Genomic DNA, 16,562 nt, shown 5'->3' with positions numbered 1-16,562 from the left:
AATGTCTACCGATAATCATACCACTTTTACATCCAAAGTTCTAAGTATGATGGAACATTGAATTGGCAAAGCCAAATAAATTATCGGTTTAACCAGTTATTTTTAAATTAACAAAACATGCGATTTTCATCCTTCTAAGAAAAAGGGGTAAATTGTAACAAACTTTGTTTAAAATGAAAAATCAAATGCAATCGTTTTAAAATTTATAGTTCTTTATATATTCGCGATTTCATGACGCAAAAATCACCAAATGCAATAGTTTTTGGTTTAGTTAGAATCAAATTTTACATTTTTTTTTCTGTCAAAAATATTTCAAAATAACAAGCAAAACGGTGCTGCATACATTTAGGGTAGAAAATACTACAAAAATTCTACTAGTTGAAATCATAAAAATATATATTTGGATGGATGAAATTTTGAAATAAACAAACGCATGATGCAAAACAATCATATTTCAGCATATAGAAAACGCGATTTTAAAGGTGAATCTTTGATTTTGAAGCATTTAAGCCCAGACTGGAAAGTGATTTATTAATATATTTATCTTAAAAAATTTGGTGACTGTCCAATACATTTTTCTACACCAACAGTTTTGATAATTAAGGCAATTTGAAGTTTGTATGTGATCAATAAGCCAATCCATCTTACTGTGTAGAGTATTTTACGGCTTCGAAAACATAAAGAATTATACATTTTTTATCGATTTTTTTAATTTTTCAAAACTTAAAAAAAATTCACGATCATCATTTTTGTTATCATAAAATGATAACATTTACTCATTTAATTAAAATTAAAATTGAATTGATTATAGGGTTTACAAATGTTGCATCTAACTCTGTTGTTGCATGACGCCTCTTTTGGCTGATAGTCGGAAACGGATATTTTTAAGTTTTGCTTCCACAAAAATATTTTTGTTAAAAAAAGAAAGTGACTCACGGTATTTCAATAACGACATTTTAGTAAATTTGTGAGATATACAAGGCCGGATTAAAGGGGGGGGGCAAAAGAGGCTATTGCCCCGGGCCCCCCGGCTCAGGGGGCCCCCGAGGGGAAAAAAAGTTTTAACATTACTTTTAATCATACTACTTCAATTTCTACAAATGTATGATAAGAAATAAAATCTAGAAAATCGGAATAAAAACATGAAATATGTCAACTCGTGAAAGAATATCTAGAATATGTTTTCTATTATATAAGTTAAGGGGGCCCCCTAGAGTAAATAGTTCTTCCGCATTTTTCGGTCTGAAAATATCTAAATCTTGGTATTGAATTTTAAAATTCTCAACATAAAATCTGAACAAAAATAATGTAAACCGAATTCGAAAAAAAAATTAGGAAGAATATGAGAGAAAACACCTCGAATTTTCGTTTTTTTTTTCAATCTCATCTCATCGACTGTACAGAGTTTCTTTATTGAATTTGCATCCCAAACTAGGTCTAAGACTCGAAATTCGTACTGAAACATTTTCATCAGATTTAACCAAAATTTATCACCTACTGTAGTATCCAGAATTCATCATATAATTTTCCAAATGATCATACTCAAATTATCACAAAAAATCGTTGAGTGATTCTCTTAACATGAATATTTGTATGTTTTTAATCTATCCTTATCCAGATTCAATTTATTGAGATTTTCAAATCTTGTGTTGTTTCTTTAGTTACTGAAGTTCAGTTTTATGGTTTTACTGAATTTATATAATGAATCTTTTTTCATTGATCATTTTTGCACTTGTATCTCTTTGGCTTTGGGGGCATCTAATCAAACTTTTGTCATATTTAGAATATCAATATGATAACAATTTTTTTTTTATCTGATGAGCATCATATTCATAAACATCTTATGAAAACGTTTTTATTTGTTTTTCAAAGATATAAAATTGAAATTAACATTTGGTGCAATTTCTGTTTTGGCTCTGATTGTTAATTTGAATCCCTTTTTTTAAATTTTATTTATATTTCATTTCTTAAAAGTTGATTTGAAATTATGATATATTTGAGACACTGAACTGTGGTTCTGAATATAACCTGATCTAGAATTCTGAAACTCTGTTTCTCTATGGAATTTGAATTAAATTGTTTTGTTTATTTTTTTGAAATTTTGTATTTTATGTGTCAAATCTTCATGATACTTCCCAATTGTCATTAGGTAAATATTTTTCCATGAAGCATAAACCAGACGATCAATGATGAAATGAAAATAATTTAAAATTATTCTAAATCAGAGAATTTTAGTTGGCGATAAGGGTATTTAAAAAAATGAGAATGAACTTTTGCATTTTGCAGCTCAAATCAGAGCTTTAATTTTTTTTAGAAATTTCTAAACTCTTCGGCAATGTCTGCACGTGATTAATTAACAATTTTTATTTGAAAGTACTTGAAACTATCTGCAACGCAGAAAACATGGCTATTTGAAGACAGTATACTGAACTCATCTCCAGTTCTTTTACACGTTTAAAATGCTTTGTTTTCTCTGGAATAGAATTTCAAAAAAAAATCGAATCAGAGGGGCCCCCCGAGAAAGATTGCCCCGGGCCCCCCGATGGCTTAATCCGGCCCTGGAGATATATAAAATAAGTACAGAAAATTTACAAAAATCGATTTTTATTTTATTTTGATCAATAAAGCAGTTCTTTGAAAACCGCTGAAATTTCTTAAGATTTTGAAGTCACAAACATTCTCCTGCATTTTATGAACAATATTCAGTAGAAGTATGCAAAATCGTATTGAATTCAATCAACGATTTCAAAAATTATTTTTCCACTTTGATGGTCTATAACTTTTAGAAGACTTAAACTAACGGCTTCAAACTTGTTCAATTATTTTAACTTTTTCAATTATTATTATATTTGTGTTATTTGAGCTAAAATGTAATCATTTCACTAAGTCAATAATTGCTATTCGAGTTCGACCCCAAGAGTAAACATCGAAAACAGTTGTACCGGATAAGTTTTTCAATAACAATCCACCAACTGAAACGTTGATAAAGTCGCGAATGCCATAAAAATGGTAAAACGACTATACTATAATCGAAACAAACAAAAATAATTGCTATTCTCGTTTGAAAAAAAAAATCATTGAAGCGTTAAATTTATAAATAATACCAGGCTAAATTGAAGCAACAATCGCATTGGAAGAAATCAAACTTTTCTTAAACATTTGGATACTATGAAACTTAATTTCATTCCATTTTTCTGTTCATTTTAGATTTTACAGTTTTTATTTCATTTTTCAATATTATTTTCGAAGAGGTGGTCAAACTTTGAGTCATTGGGCACAAATGTATTAATTCAAGGAAAAAATTGATTTAAAATTATTTATTCAAAAATAAACCAAATACTTTCATTTTAAAATGTTTAAATTCAGTATACTTTAAAATCCAAACAGTTTCACTATGGGTCACAAAGAACAAGAATTTACCAATAATAAAGTGGCTTAAAAAAATCATCACTTTTAAAAATGCTTGTGCTTCAATCTTCTTGAAATTTTAAATGTTACGTAATTATATCAAGTTTAATCTCATCAAACAAAATCAGTGCACAGTGTTCAAGAAATGAAAGTTTTCGGAAAATAATTATTGGCGTCTTCTCCTTAAGTTTAATACATTCGATGTCTAAGATAAATTTTTACAACAACTAAACGCGGTCATTTTGAATGAAATAATTTCAAAGTCGTTCATAAAGATACAGAGATTTGAAAATAATTTTCTAACTGTGATAAGATAGAGGCCTACAATATTGTAAAATATAATAACTTATGAAACTTTGTCGAAGACATCAAACATCTATCTCTTGAACTGTTTTTTTTTGGCTATTGGGGGAGAGGTGCTTCATTCTATTTTTTTTTAACTTTAAATATATATTAATTGCCGGCAAATGCAAGAAACTCACGTTATATTTGTAACTTTTGTGGGATGCACCCCCTTTTAACAGTGGGAGAGTCACTTATATGCATTAAATAATGATATAGGTATTCATAATGTATTACGCGATGAAAATTGCTCTGGATGTTTTCTGGTAAATTTTGTCTCATGTTTTCTTTATATTGAAGGCTTTTGTGCTCAATAAATTATCCTTACATGCAAATATATACATTTTTTGTAAAATTTGGTGCAAACCACTTGAAAATTGATAGAATTAAAATGAATTTTATAGTATTGTCAGTTTCTTTTTTATATAAGGGCCCTTCCTCCCTTAAATGAGAGGGACTTAAAATTTCTTAGGAACAATTGTTCACATCAATTGGTACATTAATTCCTGAGTTCCTTAAGAACATATAATCTGTATTTGCTCCATTTATAGATATCGTAGCTCTAAAAGAGTCATACTTCAACATAAATCGCATTATAACTTCAAAACAGACACAAGTTTTGGTTATCCATTTTCCACAAAAATAAAAATGCGTATAAAGATTATCTTAAACTTTTCCTTATTAGTATTTTTGATAAAATATCATCCTAAAAAGATATAACGAGAAAATTGTGTTTGGTTGGACCACCCCAACATCATGAAATCGAATAATCATTAATTCTATGGGTAAATTCAGGAAAATAATCATAATACAATTTAAAGCATTTTAATAAGTATTTTGTTCTTCAGTGTGCTGCTTCCTTTCTTCAGCATTTTTTCTTTTCGTTTCTCAAGAGGTGTATGTTTGATAAACAGTTTATCAAAAACTTTTTAATGAAATGAAAGCCTTCAATCACCTATCTCGTCCTGAATAAAATCAAAACTTAATGACGAGTTTTTAGGTTCCCAAAACAGGATAATCGATAATGTAGCAACAGCAACCTTAACAGAATTTCATGCCAATACTGATAGCAAATAGCAACCAAAATAAGCTATTGAAGCCAAAGTTAGTTTTCATACAAGTATGCATATTTTAAAATTCGATGGCAAACCTAAACCGAAATGAAGCATCAATTGCTAAAAGATTTTAATACAACAGCTTGATAAGGCATCATTAAGATTTCATTTGACGAAGTTTACTTTCATGATTTGAAAAAATTAGATCAAAATGATAGCAAGATTTGGTATCCAATTTTAATCAAGTTTTAAAAGGTTTTTGAGTTTAAATTGAACTTGAAACAAATAAAAAAATCAGTCTATAGCAGCGCAGTCCGCACATTATTAAGTGTTGATTTCTCTGTCATAACAATACTATAGGCATCGTTAAGGTATTGTATTACTATCATGATTTACAAAAAAAAAAATTGCCTGATTGATACAATACCAACATTTTGTTCTCATTTTTCCTGTACCTTCAGGGCTACAGGCATGAACGTAGAAACGAGGGAGTGCTGGGGGGTTTGGGGGCTTAACCATAAAGGTCCAAAAACGCCAACTGAATTTTTTTTGCTTAATATAAAATTTTAAATGTCTGACTTGATTTGGATGAACAACTGAAATGGTTCAAGAGTAACAAAAGTGCAACAATCTTAACTCAAAACCCTCGAAAGCTCATTCCAGGACCCCATTTTTTCAAAAAATTTCTCACTTGTTAATGGTAATTAAGTCCCAAATATTGAATTTCTAAGAAGAGAGGACTAAGCTTGCGAAATTTCCGGATTTGGACTACATTCTCACTTTATTTGCAAAATCAATCGAAGCTTTCAGTTGGGTCGTTAAAATAATGTGTCTTGCATCCAAATCAATTAAAAAAAAATTTCAGAATAAACATGAACGATTTTTTGAAAGCCTTAAATATGATTCTGAATCGATTGATGTGTTCTAATAAAATATACACAGTTTTCTATGTGTGTTTCATCTTGATTTGAATGGAAAATTTTGAAATTTGTCTGCATATTGGCGGGATTTTGGGGACAATTTTGAAACAATATGCCCTTATTTGTCACGGGTTTAGGATATAATTACTCGAATTTTCTCAGCTCGGATACTCTCGGAAAAATATCTAATAAGTATTCAGTTTATTGTCCTCGATTTTTAATTTACAAGTTCAATTACGAAAAATAATTGAAAAAAAATCATATTGGAAACCATGAATTCAGAATTAAATAAACGATTTATGGTTTAGAGATCTGATGCAAATTTCGCTTTCGGCTTCAAACTCCAAGACACGAATGCCACAAGGATGGTAAAGTGTCATTGATAAATCCTCAAAAAAAAGGTTTCAAACTCATAGCATTTCTTATGTGGAATTTAGATTCAGGTTTTGAAATTGGATTCAAAATGTAGAATTCCAACTTGGAAATGAAATCCAAAGTTCAGATTCAGATTGAGATTAATTTATGTTTTTAAATCTATTTTTGAATATCAACATTAAAGTTTCAATAAGCATTCAAATTGAAGGAGATCGCTGTTTCAAAACTTTGAATCTTGATTAAAAAAATAAATTTTATATTCAATCAAAGTCAGTTTAGGCACAGAAACTGGGGAAAATCACAGATAAAGATTGTTTTCTGAATTCATTTCAATGAATTTGTTTTTTGAATAATCTTGCTTTTTTAAACTTTAATCACAGGATTCAATTTATGAAATAATTTATATTGAATGATAAGTTTTGAACTAGTTTTTTATCCTCAGGTCAAAATTCAGCCGTATTTGAACTGTAACCCTATTTTACTTTTATTTCTGAATATTTGAGCATTTTCACCCATGTTTAGAATGGTTATGCTTGCGGTTCAAAAGATTAAGTTTGCTGATTTAAATGAGTAAAAAAGTTTTTTTCTAAATGTAGCGTTAAGAATCCATTTTTTAGAGTACACAGACATCAGTTCAGGAGGCAACTGACTTCCAATTGAGCTGTATCATAAGTCTCCATATTTTTATGAGCGCCTCATGAAAAAAAAATTGGCAATTTCTAGGAAAAAAAATCTCCCTTTGAGCCGTTTCTCCCTACGGTCGTGCCTGCAGGTATTACAATTCTTCCAAATGATGGTTTCACTGAAAGTATTTTGATACTCCGTCAAGCTAGGATTTTTCAAGAAATGATAAAATGAAATCTCTGTGCTCTCATATTTTTTCTCAAAATGGTGGTAAAACAAGGTATTAAGTTTTAAGTGAAACCTATACTTGGTACGGCATGATTATGCTTTCCACATATGAAAATTGAGACCCAATTTTGAACATTTTTCCATCTTTATTTGGGCAAACTATGCTTTAAAGGCATCTACTTTTTTTTTCTCATTATCGTTTTCGCTGGAATCTTGGTCCGCTTGGAGGCGAAAAATTTAATATCATTTTTCACCTGCGTTTCAAATTTGGAAATGCAAAATACATGATTTCCAAAAATAACTAGTACATATAAGAAATAGATTTTCCAGTATCAACATTATAATTAACTACGCAAATCATACAATGGAAAAAAATTCAAATGAATGCTTTGTTGGCACATTTTAAGGTGCAAAAATTTTAACTACGTGTTGGGTTACGAGAATTCTTATTACAACTCTGTGTTCGAATGCTCGGAGTTCAGGAAGACAGAGAAGGACGAAACTGTTAACATCTCCAGAAGCTACAGCTGATCGATGCAACAAGCTGTTGAAACTGGGCCATAATGAACTGTTTATTGTAACAAATCTAGCCAAAAATCACCATTTTGAATTATATCCATTAATTTTAGTATTAAGTCGAATAGCCATTGGTGCAGAAGATAAATTGTTTTGCTCGTTAAATATTATGTTGTAGTTTTCGTAATAAATGTTAAATTATAGTGTTGCATTTCCTTAAAGAACGTTGTGTTTAATAAATTATGCTAAAACCTAAATCGTGTTGTGAAATAAACTCTGTAACTTACCAAAATAAGTGTTTGATTGGAATCTGGAACCCACAAGGAACGCCGAGGAACACCACCATACTCCAACCAAGGAACCCAACCCCACCTAAGGAACCCCAAACATCGGAAATTGGTCATACAGTCCACCCAAGGTACCCCAGCCCCCCAACATTTTGGTCCATCCGAACCGGATCAACCAGCACAACCCATAAAGCACCGCCTAGAAGCACAATTTTAATCGCCATTGCCCCCGGAGCACAGCAAGAAGATTCAGAAAACCCGCAAAAATCATCTCACAACCCACGTCGCTCACCATTAGTCACCAACTCACAACTTTGTTGGTAGACTTGCACCTTGTGAAACAGAAGGCTCAGCTATCGCCGTTTATCACTAGAAAAACGTTGCGTTTAGCATTTCTTCTGTGGATGTCTTCTGGATCTTCGGAATAGCAACACGCACTTCCCCAATTGTGGCCCGAATCTTCCAGAGCAGCGTACAGCAGAAGGATAAACCAGTCACAGCCGAAATACTGGTTTCTCAGGTAAACTTTATGAACAGTTTATGTCCAGCCGAAGTTTTGGTTTTGTTGTTTATTACACCATACCTGTTTCCTTCTATTTGGTAAACAACCCGCTGTGAGAATTGGATCTCACTCAACCCAATACGCTGCACCACGATCACTACAACAACCTCAACATCCCACGAGCCTCACCACTACTTGGACTTTGGCATTCGGCTTAAGGAGGTACCAATACCACCGACATCAGTGACGTCGCACCAATCATCATCTACCGATCACCAATCATCATCCACCGGTCATCACTGATTGAAATTAGTGGTGACGTCACTCCATCTTGGTTTCGCCAAATACTTTCCGCATGAATGATCACCATGAAACCAATTAATCGCAACCGCGATTAAACACAACACCACCGCAGTAATCTTCAGCGCATAAGTTTCACGAGGAATATTGGATCGGGTGATTAATGAGGCAATAATCACTATCCACGGATATCCAATTTTCGAAGCCGCCATTGTGGTTGCTGCGCAGTTCAAGTTCAAGGTCGGAACAGCTACTGGAGCTTCAAATATTGAACCTTGAGCTTACCTGGAATCAGCTGTGTTGCAGTATCTCATGTGCAGGATTCAAATGGTTCACCTACTGCACTAAATAACTGTCGTCACTTGGCCAAAAATCGCGCGGTCACCAGCGAACTACCCGGAGGACAACACTTCTGTTTCGGTGAGTGAAATTCAGCGAACTACTTTAGTATATGAACCAGCCGCAGCTGGACCCGCATGAAACTACAAATATATTTTCCCGTCTCACGAACACACTGATATTCATAACGGTATTTGATTGAGTTTGAATCATCGCATTTGGATATCGATTGATACAAGGGGCCTTCTGATGCACTTTCGCTATCGAGTGCATTTTGAAATTTTGTACACCGTTCAACAAAAATTGGATTCAAAATATTTTGGAAATTGAATCTGCGGAACGAGTTTTTCGGTCAGGTTAGTAGAACCGATGGTATACGTCCTGCCGAAGCTATATTTTGAATGCAAATACTACATAAACGTTATCTCAACCCACCACCCCCTGCTACACTGTTTGGTACCGAGAACATCCAAGAGTTGGTCTGAGGCACCCCAATAATAAGGCGCGCAATTATATTCATTGAACGAAATCTGCGGCTAGGAATTCATACCTGTAAAGGTGTTCAGCTTTAGTTTCTGTCAAGTAAGTTAAGCTTTACAGTGTATGTCCCTTGCCGAAGCTTTGACGGAATTTGATTACTACATCGCATATTTCCTTGTCGCGTATCCTGAAATTGATCTGATCTGAGGGCAAATTATTACAACCGCTTGTATACGGAGAGGCGCACCCACGCGTGAAGGCAACGCACGCGTTTCAACCGCTAGGTCGTTCGGAATTCGGAGTTCGATACCTGTAGAGGAGTGCAACTTAAGGTTTCTTAAAGTAAGTTAAGCTCTACAGTGTATGTTCCTTGCCGAAGCTAGTTCAAAGTGCGAATACTCACCTGTTATTTTACTACCATACACCACCGTGAATCATCTTTTCAACGAGAACCATGGCTACCTCCGGCGCAACCTCTTCTGCTAAAAATCCACCGCTGAGGAATCTTCAAACCAGGTTGAAGGCATTACTTGAAATGTTTAAAAACTTAACCACGTTTGCGAACACATTGGGCGAGGTAACATCAGTTCAACAGATTCAGGTCAGGTTGGAAAAATTGAACGAACTCTGGGATAAGGTCAACGATGCTATCATGGATGTTGAAATGCATGATGAGTATCCAACGAAGGAAGGCAACTGCCCAGGCATAAGGTCGGACTTCACCACGCGCTTCTACGATGTTAAGGCGAGCATGTTAGACCGGATCAAGGAGCTGGAAGGAAATGCTGCGAACACTAGTGTCTTGCAGTCCACCCGTATCATGGATTCATCCATTCAGCCAGTGACGGAACATGTGAGGTTACCCCAAATACGTCTGCAGACATTCGACGGCAACATTGACCAGTGGCTGAGTTTCCGAGATCTTTTCCTGTCGCTGATCCATTCAAAGGTGGACTTACCGGATGTGGAAAAATTCCACTACCTCAAGGGATGTCTAGCTGGAGAAGCTAGATCGCTCATCGACCCCTTGGCATTGACGAGGGCCAACTACTCCATCGCTTGGGACACTTTGATGACAAGATACAACGACAGCAAGGTTTTAAAACGTCGTCAGGTTGGAAATTTGTTCAAACTTCCGAAAGTTTCCAAAGAATCGTCATCGGAGATCCAGGTGTTGCTCGAAGGTTTTGAACGTGTTGTGCAAACCTTAGACCAACTAGTGAAACCTGAAGACTACAAGGATTTACTGCTGTTGGAAGTATTGTGTTCCAGACTAGACCCCGTCACGCGTCGTGCTTGGGAAGAGCATAGCGCGCTCCAGAGCCAGGATACCGTAAAAGATCTTACGCAGTTCCTGCAAACGAGAGTCAAAATTCTTGCCTCACTGCCATCCAAATCACATGATCCCAAGCCGGAGCTGTCTCAGTTACCCAAAAAGAATGTCGTCCCCAGAACCAGCTATAACGCAACCCAATCATCACTAGGATCTTGTATTGCTTGTCCAGATTCGCATCTCCTCTACACGTGTCCAGCGTTTTCGAGACTGAATGCCTCCGCTCGCGATAAGCTACTGAGACAACACTCGCTATGCCGCAATTGTTTCCGGCGTGGCCATCAAGCTTCGGAATGCAGATCAATGCAGGTGTGTCGGAAATGCAGGGGAAGGCACCATACTCTAGTGTGCTTCCGAGAAGATAACGCAGGATACAGCAATACGCGAATGGTACCACCCGCCAGAAGTAGTCAACCAGCTGCTCTCCAACCGAATACTTCAACAGAAACAGTTTCTTCAAACGTCGCAAGGAGTCGTTCATCAACTATTATTCTCGCTACAGCAGTCGTTTTAGTGGAAGACGACACCGGCAAGACCTTTCATGCAAGGGCATTATTAGATTCAGGGTCAGAGTGCAACTTCATGACAGAGAGGCTCTGTCAGCAAATGAAGATTTCAAGAAGGCGTTCGAATATATCAGTTCTGGGAATCGGCAAGGCAAATACCATTGTGAAGCACCAGATTTCAGCAGTTGTCAAGTCGCGAACATCGGGTTTTGCAAGGAAGATGGAGTTTTTACTTTTACCAGCGGTTACTGCAGATCTGCCTACTACCAGCGTGACGGTTTCATCTTGGAAGTTCCCACAGGGTGTGGAACTAGCAGATCCAGTTTTTTTCCAATCCAAATCAGTGGATTTGGTCTTCGGCGTTCAACATTTCTTCTCCTTCTTTCAAACCGACAACAAAATTCCACTAGGCAGGGGGCTACCAATGCTGATAGATTCGGTATTTGGTTGGTTGGTCACCGGTGCAGTCGAACATCAGGATTCATCACCACACATCGTTTGTAATACGGCATCTACAGTAAATCTCGATGAACTTCTTACCAGGTTTTGGTCGTGTGAGGAGATAGGGTCTCCGAACACATTTTCCCCGGAAGAACAACGCTGCGAGGAGCAGTTTGTTCGCACAATCCAGAGGGGTTCTGATGGGCGATATACTGTTGGCTTACCGAAAAACGACCAGGTGCTTTTGACGATGGGCGAGTCGCGAGGCATTGCACTTCAGCGACTGAGTGGCTTGGAACGCAGATTGGTGAGGGATCCAGATTTGCGGAGCCAGTACAACGAGTTCATGGAGGAGTACATACAGCTAGGGCACATGCGCAGGGTGCATGCGGGCCCGGAAAAACGTTGCTATCTACCACACCATCCAGTCATCAAACAGGCCAGCACAACCACGAAGGTTCGAGTGGTGTTTGACGCATCATGCAAGAGCAGCACCGGTATTTCCCTAAACGATACACTCTTGGCAGGACCCGTTATCCAGGACGAGCTTCGAGCTCTCATCATGCGTTGCCGCACGAAACAAATTATGATTGTCGCGGACATCGAAAAAATGTTCAGACAGATCGGAATCGATAAAGAAGACATATCGCTTCAAAGCATTCTGTGGAGGAAGAATCCATCGGAGGAGGTGAAGACCTATGAACTGACCACCGTCACATATGGAACAAAACCGGCACCGTTTCTTGCCACCAGAACCTTGAAACAGTTGGCCACAGATGAACAGGAAAGATTTCCTAACGGAGCCAAGGCTATTATGGAGGACGTCTACATGGACGACGTCATAACCGGTACAGATAAAGCAAGCGCAGCCTCAAAACTATGTGAGGAATTAATCAATCTAACGAGGAGTGGAGGGTTCCGACTGCGGAAATTTGCTTCGAATTCAACGACAGCCTTGCGCGTAATAGAAGCGGAAGACCTAGCGCTGCCGCATAGTAACGAGATACAGCTCGACCCAGACCCTGCAGTCAAAACCCTAGGTCTTGTTTGGCAACCTCGGACAGACATTTTGCGATTCAACTTTACCATTCTGCAGATATCAGAAAACGAAAGGTTAACCAAGCGCAAAATACTGTCGGCAATCGCAATGCTGTTCGATTCACTTGGATTAGTCGGAGCAGTAACCACTACCGCCAAGATATTTATGCAGAGGTTGTGGAAATTGAACGAGAAGGGAGAAAGGCTCGACTGGGATCAACCAGTACCAGCTGAGGTAGAAAAAGAATGGCGTAATTTCCACAAGCAGCTTCATGTGATGAACAATTTGAAGATTCAACGTTGTGCAGTTATCCCAAATTCGGTACGTATGGAGCTACATTTCTTTTCGGATGCGTCGGAGAAGGCATATGGCGCATGCGTGTACATCAAGAGCATCGACACTCAAGGGAGAAGCTTCGTACATCTACTAGCATCGAAATCGAAGGTCGCTCCGTTGAAATGCCAGTCGATACCAAGGTTGGAGCTATGCGGAGCTCTTCTGTCAGCCGAATTATCCTTCAAGGTACGAGATGCGTTGAAGACTCAGATGGATATGCACTTTTGGACGGACTCAACTTGCGTTCTACAATGGTTGAAGGCGGTTCCAACTACCTGGACAACGTTCGTGGCAAATCGTGTAGCCAAAATCCAAACAGCGACGGAGAATTGTGTTTGGAGACACGTTCCTGGTATACAGAATCCTGCAGACTTAATTTCCCGTGGATTAAATCCAGACCAGATCCAGGACAGCAATCTATGGTGGAAGGGTCCCGAATGGCTACTACAGAATCATTACCCGAACCAGCCAAGTAACTTCAGCACCGAAGGAGTAGATGCAGAAGTACGACATGTAACAGCGAACCTGGCAACTAGTCAAGATGATTTCGGAATGGATTATGTGAACAAATTTTCGTCATTTACTAAACTTGTCCGATGTACTGCGTACTGGATGCGTCTAATGCGAATCTTGAAGAAATCGGAACCAAATCCAAGGAGTCTCTTAACTGTGGCAGAAATTCGGGAGGCCGAATACGCCATAATACGACGAATACAGAAGGAGGCATTTTCCGAAGAATGGAAGTGTTTAGCTGATGGAAAGGATGTGCATCGGAATTCGCCGCTGCGTTGGTTCATTCCTCAAATATCTTCAGAAAACCTTATTCGAGTTGGTGGCCGATTAGGAAAATCAGAGGAGTCGGAAGATACCAAACACCCAATAGTGCTACCTGCAAAACACCCTTTTACAAAGCTCTTATACGAGTACTACCATCAAAAGCTTATGCACGCTGGATCACAGTTGTTGCTAAGCTCAGTTCGCCTGAAGTATTGGCCACTTGGAGGTCGTAACGTTCCACGCCAGATCATACATAATTGTAAACAATGTTTCCGCTCAAAGCCAAATCCTATTCAACAATTTATGGGTGAGCTGCCGTCAGATCGTGTTACGAAATCAAGGCCGTTTATGAAGACCGGAGTTGACTATTTCGGCCCAGTGTACTTGCGTTTGGCACCAAGACGACCAGCAACAAAGGCCTACGTAGCTGTTTTCATCTGCCTTAGTACCAAGGCAGTGCACCTTGAATTAGTTTCGGACCTTTCGACGGAGCGGTTCCTTCAAGCACTACGCCGATTTATTGGGAGAAGAGGATACTGTGCCGACATTTATTCGGACAATGGGACCAATTTTGTGGGAGCCCGTAACTTCCTGCGGGAATTACTGGAGATTATTCGCAACAGTCAACATCAAGAAAAGGTATCCAAGGAGTGCGTCAACAATCACATTCAATGGCATTTTATCCCCGCAGCAGCTCCTCATTTTGGAGGCCTCTGGGAAGCTGCGGTTCGATCGGCCAAGAAGCATCTCCTGAAGGTTCTTGGAGAAAATGCTGTTTCCTTTGAAGAAATGACCACGTTACTGGTCCAAGTAGAAAACTGTTTGAACTCAAGGCCCATCACCGCATTAACCGATGATCCAGGAAACCTTCAACCTCTTACTCCAGGCCATTTTTTAATTGGTGAAGCATTCCAACAACTACCGGACAGGGACTTCCGAGAAGTGCCAATGAATCGTCTTAACCAGAGTCAAGTGCTTCAGAAGAAGCTTCAGCACTTTTGGGATAGATGGAGAGTAGAGTATCTCACGCAACTGCAAGGACGTTACAAAAGATGGAGGTCACCTGTTGAGATATCCGTTGGCAGGCTGGTCATCATCAAGGACGAGAATCTTCCACCATCCCGTTGGAAAATGGGACGTATTGAGAAGCTGCATCCAGGATCAGACGGTGTTGTGAGAGTAGTAACTCTGAAGACCGCTACAGGACCATCTACGCGACCGGTCGAAAAACTTTGCCTGTTGCCGGATGCCTTTCAGCCCAACGAAGACCCTCAAATACCCTCTGAGAACCAAACAGATCAGTGCCCCCCCTCGTGTTCGTGAGATCCCCTTTCTTATCTTTTCAGAAACGCGAGCGGTTTCAGGATGGGCGAGGATGTTGGGTTACGAGAATTCTTATTACAACTCTGTGTTCGAATGCTCGGAGTTCAGGAAGACAGAGAAGGACGAAACTGTTAACATCTCCAGAAGCTACAGCTGATCGATGCAACAAGCTGTTGAAACTGGGCCATAATGAACTGTTTATTGTAACAAATCTAGCCAAAAATCACCATTTTGAATTATATCCATTAATTTTAGTATTAAGTCGAATAGCCATTGGTGCAGAAGATAAATTGTTTTGCTCGTTAAATATTATGTTGTAGTTTTCGTAATAAATGTTAAATTATAGTGTTGCATTTCCTTAAAGAACGTTGTGTTTAATAAATTATGCTAAAACCTAAATCGTGTTGTGAAATAAACTCTGTAACTTACCAAAATAAGTGTTTGATTGGAATCTGGAACCCACAAGGAACGCCGAGGAACACCACCATACTCCAACCAAGGAACCCAACCCCACCTAAGGAACCCCAAACATCGGAAATTGGTCATACAGTCCACCCAAGGTACCCCAGCCCCCCAACACTACGTCTTTTGATGATATCGGAATTGTATCTCAATCAAAAGACTACTTTTTTAAAGTAAAGTTTAGTCGTTTAAAATTTATCAATCGACTAAGTTGGAAAGTTTAGCCTTTTATCAACATTCGTCAAATAAACACGCTTCAAATTTTTAAAATTTGGTTTAGATTTCAAACGGGAATTGGAATCAATATTCATGGGAAAGAACAATCTAAGCTAAGTCAGCTCGGCAGATGGCCTTAACGGGATACGCCTCGGAACAAATGGCACGCAACAACAACACGGTTCGAACATCGATCCAGACGCTGCTGATGCGCGTGAATTCGAAAAATGACGGCGATGACGTAGGGGAAAAGTTCATATAACGCCCCATGTGGCTAATACGCGCCACCCTTGTTTTGAAGAATCTGAAACGTTTTAAGCCTGCAAAGTAATACCAATTTGTTTTAAATGCCGTGATTGGTTATGGCAAGTATGATTTTTTCCTTAAAATGCCCCTGTGTCGTGATAATTTCACAATTTAGGTTTTTCTTCATTTCGATCTAAATTTAAGAACACTTTCAATAAGGTGTCATCAAGCAGAGAAAAACGAATAAGACAATATTTTCTGACACATCGATAGAGGAGAATCTAAACTATGATTTTTTGCTAAAAAATCATACTGAACTCGCTAAGGTATGCTTTTTATGGGTATGTTCTATCACGGCCCATGCGCTCGTTATAACGCGCCAATCGTAGTAGGCTGAAAATAGCATTAATTTTTCAAAAAGGCCAATTTTCATTAAAAATGAACAAAAAGTCTAAAACCATATTTTGAGCGTTAATTCAGCCCAAAGAATCTTATTCTCTTTTTTTT

At 37.9% G+C, this 16,562-nt stretch overlaps 2 protein-coding genes across 2 annotated transcripts in view; both read left to right on the top strand.

Moving 5' to 3' along the window:
• The window catches only part of LOC129743479 (uncharacterized), a 113,058-nt gene extending 104,498 nt beyond the window's left edge, over positions 1-8,560 (top strand). The window contains exons 8-9 of the mRNA XM_055735513.1: positions 8,184-8,275; positions 8,441-8,560. Of these exons, the coding sequence (XP_055591488.1) occupies positions 8,184-8,275; positions 8,441-8,560 (212 nt within the window). The remainder of the gene's footprint in view (positions 1-8,183; positions 8,276-8,440) is intronic.
• Positions 8,561-9,830: 1,270 nt separating this feature from the next.
• Positions 9,831-15,131, top strand: LOC129743477 (uncharacterized). The gene has a single exon (XM_055735512.1). The coding sequence runs from the start codon at positions 9,831-9,833 to the stop codon at positions 15,129-15,131; it is 5,301 nt and encodes a 1,766-aa protein (XP_055591487.1).
• Positions 15,132-16,562: the final 1,431 nt, after the last annotated feature.

The sequence above is a fragment of the Uranotaenia lowii genome, chromosome 2, assembly GCF_029784155.1.
Source record: "Uranotaenia lowii strain MFRU-FL chromosome 2, ASM2978415v1, whole genome shotgun sequence".
Lineage (NCBI taxonomy): Eukaryota > Metazoa > Arthropoda > Insecta > Diptera > Culicidae > Uranotaenia > Uranotaenia lowii.
This window is presented reverse-complemented; position numbering and strand designations above follow the sequence as displayed.

Coding starts and splice junctions, on each gene's coding strand:
- LOC129743477 (XM_055735512.1), top strand. CDS start 9,831: ATGGCTACCTCCGGCGCAACCTCTTCTGCTAAAAATCCACCGCTGAGG.